Raw genomic sequence first — 22552 nt, forward strand, 5'->3', positions numbered from 1 at the left:
TTCGACTATTCCAACATGGGCGACCATTTTGGAAACGCGATACTTGGGTTGATCTAACTGTTACTTGGGTTGACTCAACTGACACTTTGTCAGTTCCATTAATGTTCGGAGCACATCCACTATGGGAGAACTGTTTCCTTCAAAAAACATAATCGTGTAGCATTATGTTTAAAGAAACAATTCCAAGTACATTCTTTGGTTGGAAAAACATGGGTATAAATACAAGTCGTAATTGTAAATGACCAGTTACAAACAAAAATAAGAAGTAGGAAAAATGGTATGTGGAACCATACAAAACATTGGAACCCTTAGTTGATAAGAGGGTAAACAACCGCCGCCATTTTAGCAGCACCACCCGGGGATATCCAGCACGAGCATTAAGGGAAAACCTTGACACAAACTGCACTTATCATAAAAAAGAAGCACCACCATTGACCGCCAAGTGCTCACATCAAGTCTAACTCTAAGAAACAACACTCAAGCCTTGACGCTTCTCCCAACATCCGGGGGAGAAAACCTTCATCAAACTGCACCTGTCATAAAGAAGATGAAGACTCACCAGTGTCCACAGTGTCCGAAGGTATTCACCTGTCCTTCACGTGTGAAGCGTCACATGTTAGTGCATTCAGGAGATAAACCTCACGAGTGTCCAGAGTGTGGTAAGAGATTCAGTGAGCGTGAACATGTGAAGACTCACATGTTAGTGCATTCAGGAGATAAACCTCACGAGTGTCCAGAATGTGGGAAGAGATTCAGTCGGCGTGAACATATGAAGACTCACAGGATGGTGCATGCGGATGAGAGACCTTTTCAATGTGCCGAGTGTGGCAAAAAATTTAGAGAACGTGGAACTATAATACAGCACATGTTAGTGCATTCAGGTGACAAACCTCACGAGTGTCCAGAGTGTGGGAAGAAATTCAGTCAGCTTGGAAATATGAAGACTCACATGTTAGTGCATTCAGGTGAGAAACCTCATGAATGTCCTGAGTGTGGGAAGAGATTCAGTCTTCTTGGACACATGAAGAGGCACAAGATGATACATGCAGTGCATTCAGGTGACAAGCCTCACGAGTGTCCAGAGTGTGGGAAGAGATTCAGTCAGCGTGGAAATGTGAAGTCTCACATGTTAGTGCATTCAAGGGACAAACCGCATGAGTGTCCAGAGTGTGGGATGAGATTCAGTCGTCGTGGAAGTATGAAGACTCACAGGATGGTGCATACGGAAGAGAGACCTTTTCAATGTGCCGAGTGTGGCAAAAAATTTAGAGAACGTAAAACTATAATAAGGCACATGTTAGTGCATTCAGGTGACAAACCGCATGAGTGTCTGGAATGTGGGAAGAGATTCAGTCGTCTTGGAAGTATGATGTCTCACATGTTAGTGCATTCAGGTGACAAACCTCATGAATGTCCTGAGTGTGGGAAGAGATTCAGTCGTCTTGGACGCATGAAGAGGCACAAGATGATACATGCAGATAATAGGCTAAACACTTCGAATGTGGAAGGTAATTAAGAGAATGTTGAAAGATAATGAGGCACATAATGGTATATTAACTTACCTTTAACCTAACAGTATGCTATCACAATGTTAGTTGGATGTTCTTCAGAGGTAATTATATTTCGTTTGTAAAAAAACACTTCTCCATGAAAGGTAAAAATCTGAAGATATTTTATTACATGGTTCTTTTATGAAAGTTAGATGACCAAGCAAGAACTACAGAAGCTGTCACTAGGAAAACTTAAAATTGCTTATAAGTATAGAAATATCTCTTTAGTTTAGCAAAGATAAAACAAAGCTTTAAATGTTTTTCTTCATATTTATGTTAGTAATAATGTGCTTTGTTTTTGCTTCCTGTGGAAATTTATTTAAAATTTATTATACTCTGTAGCTAAATTACGGACATTTTTGTTGTAATATTATTTAGCACTGGAGTTGGTGAAGAAGACAGTCTGAGACGTACTTAAGAAGAGATCATTTGATTGGTAGGGAAATGTATGTTAATCAAGGATTTTTCTGATCAAATTTATTTGTAAACTGATGTCCATTTTTTTGGCCTATTTATGAGTTCATCTCTTGTTTATAAATATTTCACCGAAGAGTTTATTGAAGGCAGACTGGTATTTATAACTGTCAGTCAAGTTACTATAAAATTTAAATTTATATTACTCTAGAAATTTATATCACTCTAAATTTATCAGAAATTTATATTACTCTTGCATAACTTTATCAGTTATGCTGTAATTGTCTGGGAATAATATTTTACCCAATTTACCTGAGGGTAAATATAGCTGATGAGAACAGGAAGCCAGCAGCTTGTTTCAGGCCCCCATCCGTCCCCCCATTTGCCTTGATCTTTTCCAGCTATATTTTGAAATTCAGCACAGTTTTGGCAGTTATGGCTTCGGCGTGTGGGCAGTTCCATCAATCAATAACCATGTGGGTGAAAAAGCCTGGTTCAAAGTTATATTACCCTGATTGGCAATTATATTAGCCTGACTGGCATAATCCTCTCTGACAACTATATTATCCAAACTGGCAATTATATTAAGATGATTGTGAATTACAATAAGCCTGACTGGCAATTATATTAGCATGACTGTCAATTTATATCAGAGGGATATTTATTTATGTAGTGGTGCTCGTGGATTCCATTACATCAATCAATGAAAAGTTTCAGATTAGGATTAGCATTTAGGAACAAGGTTTTGGACATATAAATAGCACAAGAGAATGTGTAGAGCGAGTGTATATTTAGCATGTTCTGGGATTTAAAGAGAGAGATGCTGTTTGTTGTTTGAAGACAGTTTTATACTTCTGATAGCAGAGTTTTGTTTGATGATGATGGGCTTGAAGTAATTTGCAGTGGATGAATGAACCCCATGCACGGATACCATATGTTCAGATACCATCCCTAATTTACAAGAAAGCGTCTAGATTTTTAGCTCCAGCCATTGCATTGCTCTACAACAAATCATTTGGACTACAAACCTTTCCTGATATTCTAAAAAAAAAAAACAATAGTAACCTTAGTCCATAAAAGTGGCAATCTCACTGAAGTCAACAATTATAGACATATATCAATTCTGCCAGTTTTTGTCTAAAATATTTTAAAGACTTAATCTACAAACAGCCTTACTCCTATTTAGCAAAACAAAATATACTTAGTTCTTGCCATGATGGCTTCAGGCCCAAAAAAGGACCACTCATGCACCGATTAGTATGATTAACTTAATATATGCACCTCTTGAAAGAAATAGGTACCTTGTTTATTTATTTGTTGGCCTATATAAGACTTTTTGATACTGTTAACACATTATCCTTCTTAAATTACAACATTACGGAGTAAGAGGTCACTCACTCCAATACCTACAATCTTGTCTCATTGACAGGCAAGTATGTCTCTGTGAATGATTCCAATTCTCCCACTCTACCCATTAACACTGGTGTTCCACCGGGCAGTATTCTTCGCCCTCTCGTCTTTCTCATCTCTACCTCCCTTTCCAGCCCATAGCCATTGTGATGGGCTTGGTTGGTGAATGTAACCTTACCTTGAGGTGTTTTCGGGACATAGCGCCCCCGCGGCCCGGTCGTCGACCAGGCCTCCTCGTAGCTGGACTGGTCAACCAGGCTGTTGGACGCGGCTGCTCGCAGCTTGAAGCATGAGTCACAGCTTGGTTGATCAGGTATCCTTTGGATATGTTTATCGAGTTCTCTCTTGAACACTGTGAGGGGTCGGCCAGTTATGCCCCTTATGTGTAGTGGAAGCATGTTGAACAGTCTCGGGCCTCTGATGTTGATAGAGTTCTCTCTCAGAGTACCTGTTGCACCTCTGCTTTTCAATGGGGAAATTCTGCACATCCTGCCATGCCTTCTGGTCTCATGTGATGTTATTTCTGTGTGCAGATTTGGGACCAGCCCCTCTACTATTTTCCATGTGTAAATTATTATGTATTCTCCTGCCTGCGCTCAAGATAATACAGATTTAGGCTCTTTAGTCGGTCCCAATAGTTTGTTTTTTATGTTTGTGTTTTTTTGTATGTTTATGTTTTTTTATTTTTTTATGTCTATTTATTTTTTAATAGTTTATGTTTAGATGTTTTACTGAGTGGATTCTAGCAGTAAAGGTTCTCTGCACACTCTCCAGGTCAGCAATTTCTCCAGCTTTGAAAGGGGCTGTCATTGTGCAGCAGTATTTCATACTAGAGATTAGTAGCATCTTGAAAATTATCATCATTTGTATAGCATCTCTAGTGTGAAATGTTCTTGTTATCCAACCTGTCATTTTTCTAGCAGTTGTGACGGTCCTTTATTGTGTTCTTTATATGTAAGTTCATCTGACATGAGTATACCCAAATCCTTTACATTGCCTTTTCATTCTATGTTATGATTTGACTGCATTTTGTGCATGGTTTCCATTTTTATATATTTTTTTCCCGTAGCATATGAGCTGGAACTTATCTTCGTTAAACACCATATTATTTTCTGTATCCCAAAGAAAAACCTGATTTACATCTGATTGGAGGTTTGCCGTGTCCTCTATGTTGTCTAATCTAATAAAAATCCTAGTGATGTATCATCCTGAAAAGGATGATACAGTACTATATATTGTCCTTGTCTATGTCTGATATGAGAATGAGAAAAAGTACTGGAGCAAGCATGTACCCTGGGGGGACTAAGCTCTTCATGGTTGATGGACTGGATTTCATTTTGTTGAATATTACACATTGGTTTCTACTAGTCAGGAAATTGTAGATCCATCTGCCTATTTTTCCGGTAATTACTTTTGAACGCATTTTATGTGCAATAACACCATGGTCACACTTGTCGAAGGTTTTTGCGAAATCTGTGTAAATTACATCAGCGTTTTGTCTTCTATGGCATCCAGTGCCATGTCATAGTGGTTCAACAACTGTGAAAGGCAAGAGCGCCCTGTTCTGAAACCATGTTGTCCGGGGTTATGGAGATGCTGTGATTCCGTGTATTTTGTGATCTTACTTTTTTAACACTCTCTCAGAGATTTTTATGATGTGTTTATTTATTTATTTATTTTTATTTATTTATTTATTTATATATATACAAGAAGGTACATTGGGTTTGTGAGAATACATTGGATAGTACAGTACTAGCTGTATTTACATTCTTGTAAAGCCACTAGTACACGCAGCGTTTCGGGCAGGTCCTTAATCTAGCAGATAATTTTAAGTAGGTAATTTCAATCAGAATTGATAAATGATATAGATATAGATACATTACAAGAGAAAAATGAGACGAGAGAGATAAGAAAGTATATTAAAGCACATTGTTATATTAAAGCTCTGATTGATTACATTGACAGCTTGATTAGTAATTTAAACAAGATTAATAGACACCATACAGCAGATTGACAGCACATATAAGACAGCAATGATCACAATGGTAAAGATGTTCAGATTGGGTACATAAAGATTGGGAGACTGGGTAGCAAAAGATACAGATAAACAAGATTTATAAACACCATACAACAGATTGGCAGCACATATAAGAAAACAGCAATGATCACAATGGTAAAGATGTTCAAATTGGGAAACATAAAGGTTGGGAGATTGGGTAGCAATTGATACAGTGCAATTTTAAGGCAAAAAGTGAAAAACTATGAAGATGAAATTATGTACTTTTTAGTATTGATTTTGAATGATGTAAAAGTTGGACAGCTTTTCAATTCAGTAGGGAGTGAGTTCCATAAACTGGGTCCCTTTATTTGCATAGTGTGTTTACACAGATTAAGTTTAACTCTGGGGATATCAAAGAGATATTTATTTCTGGTGTGGTGATAATGGGTCCTATTACATCTGTCCAGGAAGAGTTTCAGACAAGGATTTGCATTTAAGAACAGGGTTTTGTAAATGTAGTTGACACAAGAGAATTTGTGGAGTGAGATTATGTTTAGCATGTTTAGCGAGTTAAACAAGGGGGCTGTGTGTTGTCTGAAAGCAGAATTTGATATTATTCTGATAGCAGATTTTTGCTGGGTGATGATGGACTTGAGGTGGTTTGCAGTGGTTGAACCCCATGCACAGATACCATAGTTGAGATAGGGATAGATTAGTGCATAATATAGAGAGATGAGAGCAGAGTTAGGAACATAATATCTGATTTTGGAGAGTATACCAACTGTTTTAGAGACTTTCTTAGTTATGTGTTGTATGTGGGTACTGAAGTTGAGTCTCTTGTCTAGGAATATGCCAAGAAACTTTCCATCATTTTTATTGCTAATGTTTACATTGTCAATCTGAAGCTGAATTGCATTTGTAGATTTGCTTCCAAATAGGATGTAGTAGGTCTTTTCTATGTTAAGTGTTAGTTTGTTGGTTGACATCCATAAGTGGACATTTTTTAGTTCATTATTAACAACATCATTTAGTGTATGTGGCCCCCTCCCCATCCGGCCCGTTGGCGTCGTGAGGGGGCTTGGTGGACAGCTGCATGAGTGAGATGCTCCGTTGGGCAGTCCTCTGTCCTTTTCTGGCCTTGCACTCCTGCTGCTGTCTTCTCCAATTGTGCCGGATCACTTTTCCTTTTCCTTATGTTTCGTCTTTCTCTCCCCTCTTCTCCTATCTACTTGTCGTTTCCTGCCGACCTTTTGCTTGTTTTGGATTATTTTTTTGGACTTCTTCTATTTTGACGCCCGGGTGCTTGAGGAGGCATACTCTTGCACCCGTAGAACTGTAGTACCCAACGTCTCGAGCGAGGGGAACCTTTTATTGTCAATCCCCCTTTCGTCGCTGAACCCGATCTCGACGGACTGACGGTTCTTAAGGTGGCGTTTGTGGGGCGTATACTCACGACGCACCCCTAGGGGGCCCCGGCATGATAGTCGATAGCTTCCTGTTGGGTGTCCTGCCTCTGATTGTGGCTCCATGGTAGGTATGGGGGCACATTCGTGGATGAATTTGTCACTTTTCGTCTCTATGTCGTTGAATGTTTCCGTTGTACCCTCTCAGGCTCATGGGGTGGGCGACCAAGCCCCCGAGTCGGCCTGTATTGGAAGACCAGGCTCTGTAGCTCCCACTGCGTTGGGCCTCGACCTTGCTCCTCCTTTGACCGTCCTGACTTCTTCCCCCAGCTCCCCTCCCTCCTCTGTGGTTGGGTCGAGCCTCCAGCCCCCGGTGGTGACCACTTCGTCCCCTGGTGTGGCTAAGTCTTTCGTTGTGACTACTGCGCCTTTTGACCCCTCTCTCTCTAGGGGTTCTCAACGCCGTTCGCGTCCCAACCGCACTCGCTCGATTCCTTCCCGTGCTGATGCGTATCAGGCCTTGTTTGGTCCTGCTTCATGGGCCAAATACTTTGATCTCCTCCCTCTTGATTCTGCGCCTCCTGACGATTTCTCCCTCCATCGGCATCTTGTAGATTCCGTGGATGCGTCTGTTACTTTCAACCCCACTCGTCTCGGTACACAAGTCGTTGCTGCTCCTTCTCAGGATGCGGCTTCCCGCTTGGCTGTTCGGGTCTCCAAGAACGTTCAGATGAATGCCAGTGTTGGCACTATTCTCCTCCCACCCCATGTTGCAACCGGTGTTCGGAATCTGCAGGATTGCCACGATGATATTCGGCATATCCTTGATGCCCAAGGCCATTCTGTCCTCCAGGTTGACTCGTTTACTCGTCCCCCTCGTGGTCGTCGCCGTCAACCCCTTCGCGTTGTGAAGATCACCTTTGATGGTAGGACCCTTCCATCCTCTGTCATTCTTGCTGGTGCTAGGTGCTTTGTCCAGGAGTATATTCCTTCTCCTCGACTTTGTAACAAGTGCTGGAGGTTTGGGCATGGTGCCCTCCGCTGCTCTGGGACTGTCTCTCTCTGTCCTTTGTGTGGGAGTGAAGGTCACTCTAAGTCGGAGTGCACTTCTCCCCAAGCTCGCTGCCTCAACTGCAGTGAGGCCCATCCTACCTTCTCCCGTGCCTGTGTCCATTACAAGCTTGAGGCGGCCGTCCTTAACCTGAAGCACCGGGAGCGTTTATCTTTTCCTGAGGCGAGGCGCCAGGTTCGCCGGCTCCCGCCTTATACTAACATCTCTTATGCTCGCGTGTTGCGCTCTTCCTCTCCTCGTCCTTCCCCCCTTCCTCAGACTCTCAACCGTTTCCGGGCCTTGGACCCTGATACGCCCACTGCCCCCTCCTCTGTTCCTGTGAGTTCTCTCCCAAGGGGTCCCCCTCCTGGTCCTCTGTCTGGGGTTCCCCTTCTTTCAACCCGGTCTGTCATGTCTCCTGTGTCTTCTTCCTCGTCCCCCTCCGATCCTCCTTCCCATCCTCTTCCTCCATCTATCGGCTCTCCCCACCGCCTGTTGGTGCGGGCGGATGTCCATCACTCTCCTAACGGCCGTCGTGTGTGCTCTCTATCGGCTTCTCCTGTTGAGACACTGGAATCCGTTGCCCGGTACGTAGTTGCTGGGACACCGGTCTCTTTAAGTCAGAAGCGTAAGCCTGGCTCCTCTCCTTCCTCTTCCCCGGCGGGTAAGAATGCTTTGCTTTCTTCCTCAGCTCCTACTTCTGGCTCTGTTGCTCCTTCCCCTCCCGTTTCAGTGATTGCGCCCCCTGTTCCTGCTTTGGAGGTTTCTTTGGCCCCTGCTTCCCTTTCGGTTGCTGCTCTTGCTGGGGTGCGCTCCCCTCTTTCTACTCCCCCTCTTCCTGCTGCTGTCCTTGACTGCTCCTCTCCGTTGTCTCCTCCTCTTCCTCCTCCTCCTCCTCCTCCTCCGGACCCCGCCCGCCCACCTCTGATCTGTTCTCCCGTTTCCTTCCCTCCGTCTTTGCTCAGTTTACCCATGCCCCCTAACCCTGACTTTGCTGACCCTGATATTCTTTAACGTGCTCTGTTGCTCTTTCGCCTTTGTTTCTTCCTTGTTCTCTGTTTTTGTCCTTTCTCTTCTCGTCGTTGTCCATTCTTCAATGGAACGTTCGAGGTTATTACGCCAATTTCCTCGAACTCCAACTTCTGATTTCGCGGTTTTCGCCCCTTTGTGTCTGTCTCCAGGAGTCAATGCTTGGTGATCGTCCTGGTCGTTTTCGTGGCTATTCCTTTCTCTCCCCCCCCCCCAGCCATTGCTGGGGCTTCTAATTCTTCTGCTCTCTTGATTCGTGCTGATGTTCCCTTTGTTACTTTACTTTTTCCTTCACCTCTCCATTGTTCTGCTGCTCGTATCTTTGTGGGGAAATGGTACACAGTTTGTTCCATTTATCTCCCCCCGAGTGTCCCGCTCTCTTCCTGATTTGAAACACCTCCTAGACTCCTTGCCGGAGCCTGTGCTCCTGCTGGGTGACTTCAATTGTCGTCATTCTCTTTGGGGTAACGTTCTGACGAATACCCAGGGTCGCCTCCTTGAGCCGTTTCTCCTCTCTTCTTCCCTGTCTCTTCTGAATTCTGGTGAGCCCACTCATTTGGACTCTCGGACTCGCACCCTTTCTTGTCTTGATCTTTCTCTCTGCTCTTCTTCTCTTTACTTAGATTTCACGTGGCAGGTTCTTGATGACCTCCATGGAAGTGATCATTTCCCCATCCTTGTTTCCTTTTTCTCTTTTCGCCCTTCCCTCTCTTTCTCTAGGTGGCAGTTTGCTAAGGCAGACTGGACCCTATTTACCCTCAGTGCTGCTCTCTCTGACCTCTCCCTTCTGCCTCTCTCTCGCGCTCTCCTCCTTTTTCATGATACTGTCTTCAACGCTGCCCTCCGCTCTATTCCTCGCTCTTCCTCTCGGGGTCCATAGAAGTGCGTTCCCTGGTGGAATGCGGACTGTGCTCGGGCTGTCCGCTGTAAGCGTGCAGCCTGGAAGAGGCATCGCCGTAGGCAGACGACCTATTCTTTTCTTATCTTTCGGAAAGCGAGTGCGGTGGCCCGTAGGGCCATCCGTACGGCTAAACGTGAATGTTGGGCATCTTATGTCTCAACAATTACGTCCGAAACCCCTCTGGCCCAGATCTGGAAGCGTATCCGCAAGATAGCGGGTAAGTTCATTCCCGATGTTTCACCGGTCCTTCACCTCCATGATACTCTTGTGGCGGACCCGTTGCAGGTCGCTTCCGAACTGGGTTCCCACTTTTCTTCTGTTAGCTCTGGTCTTCATCTTCCCCAATCTTTCCTTCTTCGTAAACCTGTCCTTGAGTCTCGTCCTTTAGAGTTCTGCACTCATCTTCAGCTTCCCTATAATGATCCCTTCTCTCTCTCTGAACTTCGTTCTGCCCTGGCCCTCTGCGGTTCTACGGCGGCGGGCTCCGATGGTATTCATTATGAGATGCATCGCCATTTCCCTCCGAGCACATCTCAGTATTTACTGAGTCTGTATAATCGGATCTGGGAGTCGTCGTCAGTCCCTGAGGACTGGCTCGATGCCGTTGTCCTCCCTGTTCGCAAACCTGGGTCTCTGGGTACTTCCCTTAAGGACTTTCGCCCTATTGCTCTCACAAGTTGTGTCTGCAAACTCTTTGAACGTGTGGTTAACTTTCGTCTGATGTGGTTCCTGGAACACCATCACCTCCTCTCCCCTTCTCAATTTGGTTTCCGCAAGTGCCGCAGCACGACAGATGTCCTGGTGAACTTGGAGGTCTATATTCGTACTGCTTTTGCTGCGAAGACCTCCGTTGTTGCCGTCCTTTTTGACCTGGAAAAGGCTTACGACACCACTTGTCGTTATCATATCCTATCTCAACTTATAAATAAATAATAAAATAAATATGTTTATTCAGGTAAGGTACATACATACAAGTGATGTTACATTAATGGATTGATATATAGATAGAGCTAGTACATACAATGCCTAAAGCCACTATTACGCAATGCGTTTCGGGCAAGAAAAACATTAATATCTAGAACTTAATACTAATTGAGCATAAAGAATAAAAAGTGTTGAAAACAAATACAAATAAAGATAAAAAAAGGGGGAACATGACTGAAAAAGCAGCACAAATACAATAGGTTGACAAGCAGTGTTGATTAAAAAAAAATATAATAATAATAAAATAAAATAACAGACATGGGTTGACAATAAAGGAGTGAGGTGGGTTACAGGGAATTTATTAGGTATTGTTTAGTTTTTATCTTAAACTGGTTGAGAGAGGTACAGTCTTTAACATGGTTGGGAAGGTCATTCCACATTCTGGGTCCCTTGATTTGTAGAGCATTTCTAGTTTGATTAAGTCGTACTCTAGGAATATCAAAACTGTATTTATTCCTGGTGTGGTGCTCATGGGTTCTGTTACAACCTTCAATGAAGCTTTTGAGGTCAGGATTGGCATTACAGTTCAGCGTTTTATATATGTATAATACACAAGAGAGAATGTGCAGTGACTTAATATCTAACATATTCAGAGATTTGAGTAAGGGTACCGAGTGATGTCTGGGGCCAGAGTTGGTTATTGTCCTAATAGCAGCTTTCATTCATTCAGCTTTCACTTCATTCTTTTGGCCTTCGTGGTCATCTGCCTCTCTTTCTCCGCAGCTTCCTCTCTCGTCGTTCCTTTCGGGTGCGCCTTGGTACCGCTCTCTCTCCCTCTTTTCAGCAATATGAAGGTGTGCCCCAGGGTAGTGATCTGAGCACTACCCTTTTTCTGGTTGCCCTCAATGGTCTTCTTTCCTCTCTTCCTTCTGGTGTCTTCTCCGCTCTCTATGTCGATGATCTTACCCTTTGTTCTCAGGGTGATGATTCGCCTCTCCTTCAACGCCGGCTTCAACTTGCAATTGATGCCGTGTCGTCTTGGGCCACAGATCATGGCTTCAAGTTCTCTACTTCTAAGACTTGTGACATGACTTTTACGCGGAAACGGGTTGTTCTTCGTCCCTCTTTGTCACTTTATGGTCATCCCCTTGAATACAAAGATTCCGCGAAGCTTTTGGGGTTATTCCTTGACACTCGTTTGTCTTGGTCTCCCCATATCTCTTACCTCCGTGTTGAGTGCTCTAAGGCCCTTACCCTCCTTCGGGTCTTGTCCCATACTTCTTGGGGGCAGATAGGCGCACTCTCCTTGCTTTACATTCCTCTCTCGTCCTGTCTAAGCTCGATTATGGTTGCCCTGCTTACTCGTCTGCTTCTCCTTCTACTCTTCGCCGTCTTGATGCTTTGCACCATACTGGGTTGCGCCTCAGTTCTGGTGCCTTTCGTTCGACTCCCATCCTTAGCTTGTATGTTGACACTGGCTTCCTGTCTCTCCAGGACCGCCGTGATCGCTACTGTCTTCGCTATCTTGCGCGGTCCTTGCAACATCCTTCCTCTCGCCTCTGTCGTGCTTTAACTTTTACCCCTCCTGCGGTTCCTGTTCCTCTTCACCACCTCCCTCTTTCTGTCTGGTTATCTCGCCTACAGGATTCTCTATCCGTTCGTATTTCTGATGTTTCTCCTCGTGTTCCTTCTTTGCCCCCGTGGAGGGTCCCTCTTCCGCGGTTTTGTACATCCTTGACCCGTATCACTAAAGCTTTTACCCCTCCTACGGTTCTAAAACGCCTTTTCCTCGAGCACTTTTCTTCTCACTCCCGCTCCGTTTCTGTCTTCACCGATGGGTCTAAGTCAGCGGACGGTGTTGGCTACTCTGTTGTTTTTCCTGATCGCACTTATGTGTGTCGCTTGCCTCCGGAGACTAGCATCTTTACAGCGGAACTTTATGCTATTCTCTATGCTCTTGTCTCCTGCTTTCTCGTTGTCAGTCTTCCTTTGTAGTTGTTGTTGACTCTCGTAGTGCCCTCATGGCTCTCGGGTCCTTTAATGCGGTTCATCCAGTAGTTGTCGAGATCCAGCATTGGCTGTTTCTTGTTCACAGTAAATTTAAGTCGGTTGAGTTTTGTTGGGTTCCCAGCCATATTGGTGTGTCTTTAAATGAGCGTGCGGATGCTGCCGCCAAGGAAGCTGTCCGCTCTTGTCTCATCTCTCGTAAAGGCATTCCGTATTCCGACTTTTACCCGGTTATCCATTCCTCAGTCCTTACCCGTTGGCAGGCTTCTTGGTTGTCTGTTACTGGTAACAAGCTACGTACTCTTAAATGTTGTGTTTCCTCATGGCCGTCCTCCTTCCACCGTAACCGGCGGTGGGAAACAGCTCTGGCGAGGTTGCGTATTGGCCATACTCGCTTAACCCATGGTCACTTGATGGAGCGCCGCCCTGCTCCTTATTGTCCTAGTTGCATTGTCCCTCTTACGGTCGTGCATGTCCTTCTTGAATGTCCTGACTTCCAGGACGAGCGTGTGTCTTGCTTTCCGACCGCCCCTCGCGGTCACCTGTCCCTCGATAGAATTCTTGGTGACTCGGATACGTTTGATATCGTTCGCCTTATGCGTTTTTGTTCTCGTATTGGCATCCTTGGTGATATTTAGCGCCCTCTGATTATTTTGCGTATTTGATGGTGCTACATAGCCTTCCCGGTTTGGTGCCTTCTTTTGATAATTACTTACTTAGTGTATGTGGGTTGGGGTTGGAGTAGATGAGGGTAGTATCATCAGCAAACAAAATAGGTTTCAGAATGTTAGAGACATTAGGCAGATCATTAATGTATATAAGAAATAGAAGAGGTCCCAAGATGCTGCCCTGTGGCACTCCAATGGTTATTGGTAGAATGGGAGAGATTATATTATTGATGGCTACACATTGGTGTCTATCACTAAGATAGGATTGGATATAGTCTAGTGCATGGCCTCGGATTCCATAATGATGGAGTTTACATAAGAGGTAATCGTGATTAACAGTATCAAAGGCCTTTCTCAGGTCAATGAAGAGTCCAATTGGAAACTCATTTTTGTCAAGGGCTGAGTAAATTATATCAAGGAGACTAATAATTGCATCGTTGGTACTCTTTTGAGAGCGGAAGCCAAACTGACAGGGGCTAAGAATGTCAAATTTTACGAGATAGGAGTAGAGCTGTTTGTAGATAATTTTTTAAAATATTTTTGATAGTATGGGTAGGTTCGATATTGGTCTATAGTTGTTTATGTCTGACGGATTACCTCCTTTATGAACTGGCGTTACTCTTGCTTTTTTAAGGATATCAGGGAAGGTATGGCACTCAAGGGATTTGTTGAACAGCAGAGCTATAGGTGGCGCAAGGGCATGGGAGGCACTCTTGTATACAATGGATGGGATTTCACTGATGTTCCCAGCTTTGGTTTTTAGTGAGTGTATGATGGACACAACATCTGACGGGCTGACTGGTGAGAGGAGAAGAGAGTTTGGATAGCTGCCTGAGAGATATGTGTTGATATGTGTCTGAGTCTGTGGGATTTTACTTGCAAGGTTAGCACCAATCGATGAAAAGAAGCTATTAAATTCATTCGCCATTTCTAAGTCAGATGACAGTGTAAGGCCATCCTTAGAGAGTGTTACCTGGTTGTGGGAGTGTTGTTTAGTTCCCATGTTGTTAGAGATGGTATTCCATGTGCTTTTCATGTTGCCTTTTGCTTCTTTGAATCTAGTCTCATAATATGAAAGTTTTGCTTTTCTTATGATACTGGTAAGCACTGATGAGTACCTTTTAACTACTTCCATTGAAACTAGGCCACTCCTAAATTTCTTTTCGTATTCATGTTTTTTGTTGATTGATTTAATTATGCCACTTGTGAGCCACGGGTTATTTTTTCTTTTATCAGTTACTTGTTTGGTAAGGAGGGGACAGTGAGTGTTGTAGAGGCTTAGAGTTTTGGAGAGAAAGAGGTTAGTTGATGAGTTTATATCCTGTGAATTATTAAATTCAGATTCCCAATTAATATTGTGAAGTGCATTAGAGAGATTGCCTAAAGCTGATTCACTATGTAGCCAGAATGAAAGTTTTTTGGTTTCTGGTGGTGATGTGTCAATGTTTGCTATGAGGAAAGTAGGATAGTGGTCAGTTGTTCTGTCATAAATTACCCCAGATGTAAGGGGAGCTGTTATATTAGTCCATAGGTGATCCAGGGTAGTGGCAGATGTTTGAGTGACTCGGGTGGGCTTGGTGATTGTGGGGATTAGCATACAGGAGTGCATGCTGTTACGGAAATAGTCAACTTGAGGGTTGTTTTGAAGACCCAGGTCAATATTGAAATCACCTCCCAGAATAATGTGATTTTTGTTGAGATTGTTATTTATGATAAGATTCCTTACATTGTCAGAGAATAAAGCTATGTTGGTATTAGGAAATCTATAGATGGCACCGATTATCAGGGAGGATTTAAGGGATTTACTGGAGAACTTGGCAAAGGTATATTCACAATAGTCGTCTCTATCACTAATGACACTATTGCAAATGAAGGTATCTTTGTAATATATTGCTGTACCGCCACCTTTTTTATTAGGCCTGCAGTTATGAAAGGCTTTATAACCAGCTAAATTGTAGAGTTGGGTATAGTCATTACTTAGCCAAGTTTCTGTTAAAATGATGAAAGATAATTTAGTACCTAGTGCTGTAAGTAGTGCATTTATATCATCAAAATGTTTACCAAGTGACCTAACATTTTGGTTGTAAACTGATAAGCAGGTGCTATTTAGGAGTTTGTTTTTTGCAAGATTTGCTGTGTAATACCTGCAGTAATGATGATCAATGTGCTGATTTGTGTGGATATGGGACAGAAGATTTCGATCAGGATCAATATCAGTAAGCATATAGATAAGATAATGTCACGATACAATAAGATAAGCAATTACAGGAACAGATGAAAACTAAATCTGCTGTAAAATAGAAAGTAATTTTAGCAAAACACAACAATATAATAATATAACAATACAATAAGAGCTTACAAAGTATTAAGTCTGCTAAAATTAGAGAATAATTATGGCAAAACACAACAGTAAATGCAAGTAAATAAAAGAATTGAAACAATTAGAGGTAGAATAAAGGTCACTAGATAGCCATGGAGGATACACAAGTTTGGTGGAGAGAACAAAAAGTCAGTAGAGACTGTCAAGATGAATATATAAAAAAAAATTTGACAAATGATAATTGTAAAGTAAAAAAATCTAAAGATAATAAATTTTATTTAGCTTAGTTATAACCTATAATTAGTATGAACTTAATTAAAAGAACAAAATGAGATCAATAATTGATTTCAATAAATGACATAGATCAATACAATTAAATTTAAAATTTAAATGGAATAGGGTAAGATTAGATTTAAGAGTAAAATTTTACAATGAAACTGAGGTAGATGCTTGCATAAGTGCATGGAGACTTGATGGATTATTTAGGAAATTATATGAATGAGAGAACATTAGGTAAATGGTAAGGCAGAGACAGCACCTTAGACAAAGTTAGATTAAGTTAGGTTAGGCTCAGGCACTGAAAGAGTTATTTTAAGTACTGGCATTGGTCGGGTTCAGGTTTTCAGATATACCACAATCACTAAAGAAGGCCAGTAGTTGTTGGTCACATTTTATTTCATATTTTTTTCCTGTACTTTCCTTCTTCGCAATAATCGTTCCATTCCTAGTGTAGCACTGCTTGATAAGACCAGGGTTTTGTTTGCGAATTTGACACAGCCTGAAGAGGAGGGATCCACGCTGCTTTGTAGGACACTCATTTATATAGAGGTTGGTTTTATGCTTAGCAGCTGATTGTATGAGGTCAAACTTCGCAGAGGGATTTGCAAGTTTGATGAGCATTCTCCTACTGCTACGGGGACTGTTTTAATCTATCCTGATAGCTGATTTGATTTCAACACTGACTCTGATCTTTGAATTAATTAGGGTGTGGGCTATATTACAACAATTCTCACCTTGTTGTTCATCAGGTAGATCAGTAGAGCTAATGCACTAATCTATCCCTATCTCAACTATGGTATCTGTGCATGGGGTTCAACCACTGCAAACCACCTCAAGTCCATCATCACCCAGCAAAAATCTGCTATCAGAATAATATCAAATTCTGCTTTCAGACAACACACAGCCCCCTTGTTTAACTCCCTAAACATGCTAAACATAATCTCACTCCACAAATTCTCTTGTGTCAACTACATTTACAAAACCCTGTTCTTAAATGCAAATCCTTGTCTGAAACTCTTCCTGGACAGATGTAATAGGACCCATTATCACCACACCAGAAATAAATATCTCTTCGATATCCCCAGAGTTAAACTTAATCTGTGTAAACACTCTATGCAAATAAAGGGACCCAGTTTATGGAACTCACTCCCTACTGAATTGAAAAGCTGTCCAACTTTTACATCATTCAAAATCAATACTAAAAAGTACATAATTTCATCTTCATAGTTTTTCACTTTTTGCCTTAAAATTGCACTGTATCTATTGCTACCCAATCTCCCAACCTTTATGTTCCCAATTTGAACATCTTTACCATTGTGATCATTGCTGTTTTCTTATATGTGCTGCCAATCTGTTGTATGGTGTTTATAAATCTTGTTTATCTGTATCTTTTGCTACCCAGTCTCCCAATCTTTATGTACCCATTCTGAACATCTTTACCATTGTGATCATTGCTGTCTTATATGTGCTGTCAATCTGCTGTATGGTGTCTATTAATCTTGTTTAAATTACTAATCAAGCTGTCAATGTAATCAATCAGAGCTTTAATATAACAATGTGCTTTAATATACTTACTTATCTCTCTCATCTCATTTTTCTCTTGTAATGTATCTTTATCATTTATCAATTCTGATTGAAATTACCTACTTAAAATTATCTGCTAGATTAAGGACCTGCCCGAAACGCTGCGCGTACTAGTGGCTTTACAAGAATGTAAATACTGTACTACCCAATGTATTCTCACAAACCCAATGTACCTTCTTGTATATATAAATAAATAAATAAAATAAATAAATAAATAAATAAATAATTATCAGGGAGTCATGAAGTTGTTGTTGCTCTTGGTCATCTTCGGAAGCCGCCTGGTGAATCTGAAGGAGATTGATCTGTTTTTCCAGCTTTTGAAGGAGGTCACTTTGAGCTGAGAGGGTTTCCTCGGCCTGAATCATATGTATTTGATCCATTGCATCATTTGCAACAGTTTGTAAGTTGAGAATTTCTTGGTTGTTGTTCGTCGACGATTCAAGGAGGCGGTCTATGGTTTGTTGTTGTCGGGTGACTGTGGCTTGGAGGGCCGAAATAGCTTCAGATTGCATTTGCACAAGGTTGTGCAGTTTCTGAAGCCATGGGTTACTTCTGAGAGGTTTGAAGTTTAGACAGGGAGCCATAGATTGAATGAATTCTACAGCTAGAGATTCGAGGTGAGTTTTTTTAGTTCTAGAATAGAGTTTTAGTTTAGAGTGTGTGATGTTAGTGCTATCAGTCCGTAATTTTTTGCCTCTGCATTATTTCCTCCTTTATGGAGTGGTTCTATCTCTGCTGTTTTTAGTATTGTCAGGGATAATGCCAGTATCTAGGCTTTGTCCCCAAAGAATGTGAAGGGCCTGCGATAGTTTTTTTTACAGTCCTTGATGAATATGGAGTTCCAAGAATCGGGACCTGGTGTAGAGAGCATAGGCATACTGTCCATGGCTTCTTCAAAATCCAGTGGGGATAGGGTGACATCTGATACATGATTTAATGTTGGTTTCATAGACATGAAAAACTCATTCGGGTTATCAATCTTTAGTTTATTTAGTGTATCGCTGAAAACAAAGAGTTGTACTGTTTCCTCAGTATTTCGCTCATTTCTTAGTTGTCATTTGTAAAAGTTTCATCTCCCTTTCACAGAGGCCCTCCAGTATTTTCCACATGTACAATTTTTTTTTATCTCTCTCGTCTCCTTTCTAGTGAGTACATTTGGAGAGCTTTGAGACGATCCCAATAATTTAGGTGCTTTATCGTGTCTATGTATGCCATATATATGTTTTCTGTTTTCCCTTTATTTCAGCAATCTCTCCTGCTTTGAAGGGGGAAGTGAGTACTGAGCAGTAATCAAGACAGGACAGCACAAGTGATTTGAATAGTATAACCATTGTGATGGGATCTCTGGATTTTAAAGTTCTGTTGCTTGGAGTGGCCCACAGACCCACATATCTAGCACAGCCCTTTTGGTCCAGCACTTCAGTGGTCTCTGATTGTGATATGGCACCTCTAATCCTCATTGGTTCTATTCTGCATTTCCATCCATTTCTTTCGCTCCAATTTGTTGTTGTTGTTGTTCTGTGCAAATTTGTGACCTGGCCTTCAAGTATCTTCCATGTATATATTATTTGACACCTCTCGCATCTCCTTTCCAAAGAGTACATTTTGAAAGCTTAGATACGGTCCCAATAATTTAGATGTTTATCGTGTCTATGCGTGCTGTATATGTTCAATATATTCCCTTTAATTCAGAGATCTCTCCCGCTCTGAAAGTGGAAGTGAGTTTTGAGCAATACTCAAGATAGGACAGCACCAGTGATTGAAATAGTATTAGCATTGCTGTGGGGTCTCTGGAGTTGAACGTTCTCATAATCCATCCTATCATTTTCCTGGCAGCCACTATATTTGTTCAGTTATGTTCACTAAATGTTAGGTCGTCAGACCTCATAATTCCCAAATCTTTTACGTATTGCTTTCCTTTTTTTGAGTAGGTCCGGTTGTGTCTTGTACCCTGTGTTTTGTTGAAGTTACTCGTTTCCACCATACCTAAGTACTGTAACTGGAACTTATCCCCGTTAAACATCATGTAATTTTCAGTTGCCCAATCGAAGACTTTATTAATATTTGCCTGCAGTTTTTCAGTGTCTTTTATGGTAGAAATTTTCATTCTGATTTTTTTATCGTCTGCAAAGGACTATCTTGTGTACCGTACCTTGTGTTGGTTTCAGGACTTAGCATCCCCGCAGCCCGATCATCACCCTGGCCTCCACGTTGCTTGCTGGTCAACCAGGATGTTGGACGCTGCTGCTCGCAGCCTGACGTATGAGTCACAGCCTGGTTGAAAAGGTATCCTTTGGATATGATTATCAAGTTCTCTCTTGAACACTGTGAGGGGTCAGCCAGTTATACCTCTTTTGTGTAGTGGAAGCGTGTTGAACAGTCTCGGGCCTCTGATGTTGATAGTTCTCTCCCAGGGTACCTATTGCACCTCTGTTTTTCAACGAGGGATATTCTGCACATCCTGCCATGCCTCCTAGTCTCATGTGGTGTTATTTCTGTGTGCAGGTTTGGGACCAGCCCCTCTATTATTTTCCATGTGTAAATTATTGTGTATCTCTCCCACCTGCGCTGATGAGAATACAGATTTAGGCATTTTAGTCGGTCCCAATAGTTTAGATGTTTTACTGAGTGGATTCTAGCAGTAAAGATCTCTCTGCACACTCTCCAGGTCAGCAATTTCTCCAGCTTTGAAAGGGGCTGTCATTGTGCAGCAGTATTCTACTGTAGAGAGCACTAGCATCTTGAAGAGTATCATCATTGGTATAGCATTTCTAGTTTGAAAAGTTCTTGTTATTCAACCTGTCATTTTTCTTGCAGTTGGGATGGCTACTTTATTGTGTACAGTACTTTAAAGGTAAGGTCTTCCAACATGAGTACAGCCAAATCCTTTACATTGCTTTTTCGTTCTATGTTATGATTTGGCTGCATTTTGTATGTGGTTTCTGCTTATATAATTGAATATTTTCTGTAGCACAAGTGCTGGAACTTATCATCATTAAATTCCATATTTTTTTCTGTAGTTCATTGAAAGACCTGATTTACGTGTGATTGGAGGTTTGCTGTGTTCTCTATGTTGTTTACTCTCATAAAAAATCTTAGTGTCATGTGCAAAGGATGATACAGTGTTATAGATTGTGTCCTAGTCTATGTCTGATATGAAGAGAAAATGTACTGAAGCAAGCACAGTACCCTGGGAGACTGACCTGGGAGAGGGAGACAGTGTTAATGGTCCGGATTTTATTTTGTTGACTATTACTCATTGGGTTCTGTTAGTCAGGAAATTGTAGATCCATCTGCCTATTTTTCTGGTAATTCCTTTTGCACCCATTTTGTGTGCAATAGCACCATTGTCACATTTGTCGAAGGCTTTTGCGAAATCTTTGTAAATTACATCAGCATTTTGCTTGTCATCCATACCATCTAAGGCCATGTCATAGTGGTCCAGCAACTGTGATAGGCAAGAGCGCTCTGTTTTGAAACCATGTTGTTCAGGCTTATGGAGATGCTGTGATTCCATGTGTTTTGTGATCTTATTTCTTAGCACTCAAAGATTTTTTATGTTGAGTGATGTCAGTGCTATCGCTCTGTAATTTTTTTCCTCTGCCTTATTTCCTCCTTTATAGAATGGTGCTATATCTGCTGAATTTAGTAGGTCAGGGATAATGCCAGTATCTAAGCTTTGCCTCCAAAGAATGTGAAGGGCCTGCAACAGTGTTTTTTTTACAGTTCTTGATGAATATGGAGTTCCAAGAATCAGGGCCTGGTGCAAAGTGCATAGGCATACTGTCTATGGCTTCTTCAAAATCCAGTGGGGATAGGGTGACATAAGATATATGATTTGATGTTGGCATCACATCCATGAAAAATTTATTTGGGTTATCAATCTTTAGTGTGTGTAGTGGCTCATTTCAAACAGAGTCATACTGATTCTTCAGTATTTCGCTCATTTCTTTGTTGTCATCTGAGAAAGTGCTATCTCTGTCGCAAGGGCCTGATACTAGATGTCGTTTTTGATGACACGACATAATAGGATACAAGGTGACACGAAGCTGTTACTAGTATTTTTGTCTATATCCGAGATTGGAATGAGAAATAGCAGCGGTGCAAGGACTGTGCCCTGGGGGGTACAGAACTTTTCACTGCACTTGGGCTTGATCTTATTTGATCGACTATCACACTCTGCATTCTGTTTGACAAAGTTCAAATTCCAACGCCCCACTTTACCCGTTATTCCCATTGATTTCATTTTATGGGTTATCACTCCCATTTTATGCTCCATGGTCACATTTGTAAAATACCTTTGCAAAGTCTGTGTACACAACATCTCGCCTGGCGTTCCGCGAGCGCTATGTCATGGGTTCGTATCCTGGCCGGGGAGGATTTACTAGGCGCAATTCCTTAACTGTAGCCTCTGTTTAACGCAACAGTAAAATGTGTACTTGGATGAAAAAACGATTCTTCGCGGCAGGGGATCGTATTCTAGGGACCATAGGATTAAGGACTTGCCTGAAACGCTACGCGTGCTAGTGGCTGTACAAGAATGTAACTCTTGTATATATCTCAAAAAAAAAAAAAATCTGCATTTGGCTTTTCTTCTCAAAAACTTTCAACTTTCATTATGTGTTAAGTTAGTGCAACTGGTCTATAATTTTTTGGCAAAGCTTTACTACCTTCCTTGTGCAGATGAGCTATATATGCTGATTTAGGTGCTGCTGGTATCTCCCCTGTATCCAGGCTCTTTTTCCATATTATACTGAGTACTCATGCTACTGGTACTTTATATTTCTTTATGAATATTGAATTCCACGAGTCTGAACCAGGGGCTGAGTGCACGGGCATGTTGTCAATTTCTCTTTCAAAATCTTCCAAGTTTATGTTAATACCAGTTATATTATCTGCAGCTTGTATGTCATTCATAAAGATGCTGTCTAGATCTTCAACTTTCATGTTGTTAATTCAGGTGCTAAACAGTCTCATACTGGCTTCTTAGAATTTCACTAATTTCTTTGTTGT

General features: G+C 41.8%; 1 protein-coding gene across 1 annotated transcript in view; it reads left to right on the top strand.

The window, feature by feature from the left end:
• The first annotated feature begins 260 nt into the window (after positions 1 to 260).
• LOC138370693 (zinc finger protein 543-like) overlaps positions 261 to 22552 on the top strand; it is a 29335-nt gene continuing 7043 nt past the window's right edge. Inside the window, exon 1 of the mRNA XM_069335303.1 lies at positions 261 to 1508. Within this exon, the coding sequence (XP_069191404.1) occupies positions 548 to 1508 (961 nt within the window). The 5' untranslated portion in view covers positions 261 to 547. The remainder of the gene's footprint in view (positions 1509 to 22552) is intronic.

Source organism: Procambarus clarkii, chromosome 33 (genome assembly GCF_040958095.1).
Source record: "Procambarus clarkii isolate CNS0578487 chromosome 33, FALCON_Pclarkii_2.0, whole genome shotgun sequence".
Classification (NCBI taxonomy): domain Eukaryota; kingdom Metazoa; phylum Arthropoda; class Malacostraca; order Decapoda; family Cambaridae; genus Procambarus; species Procambarus clarkii.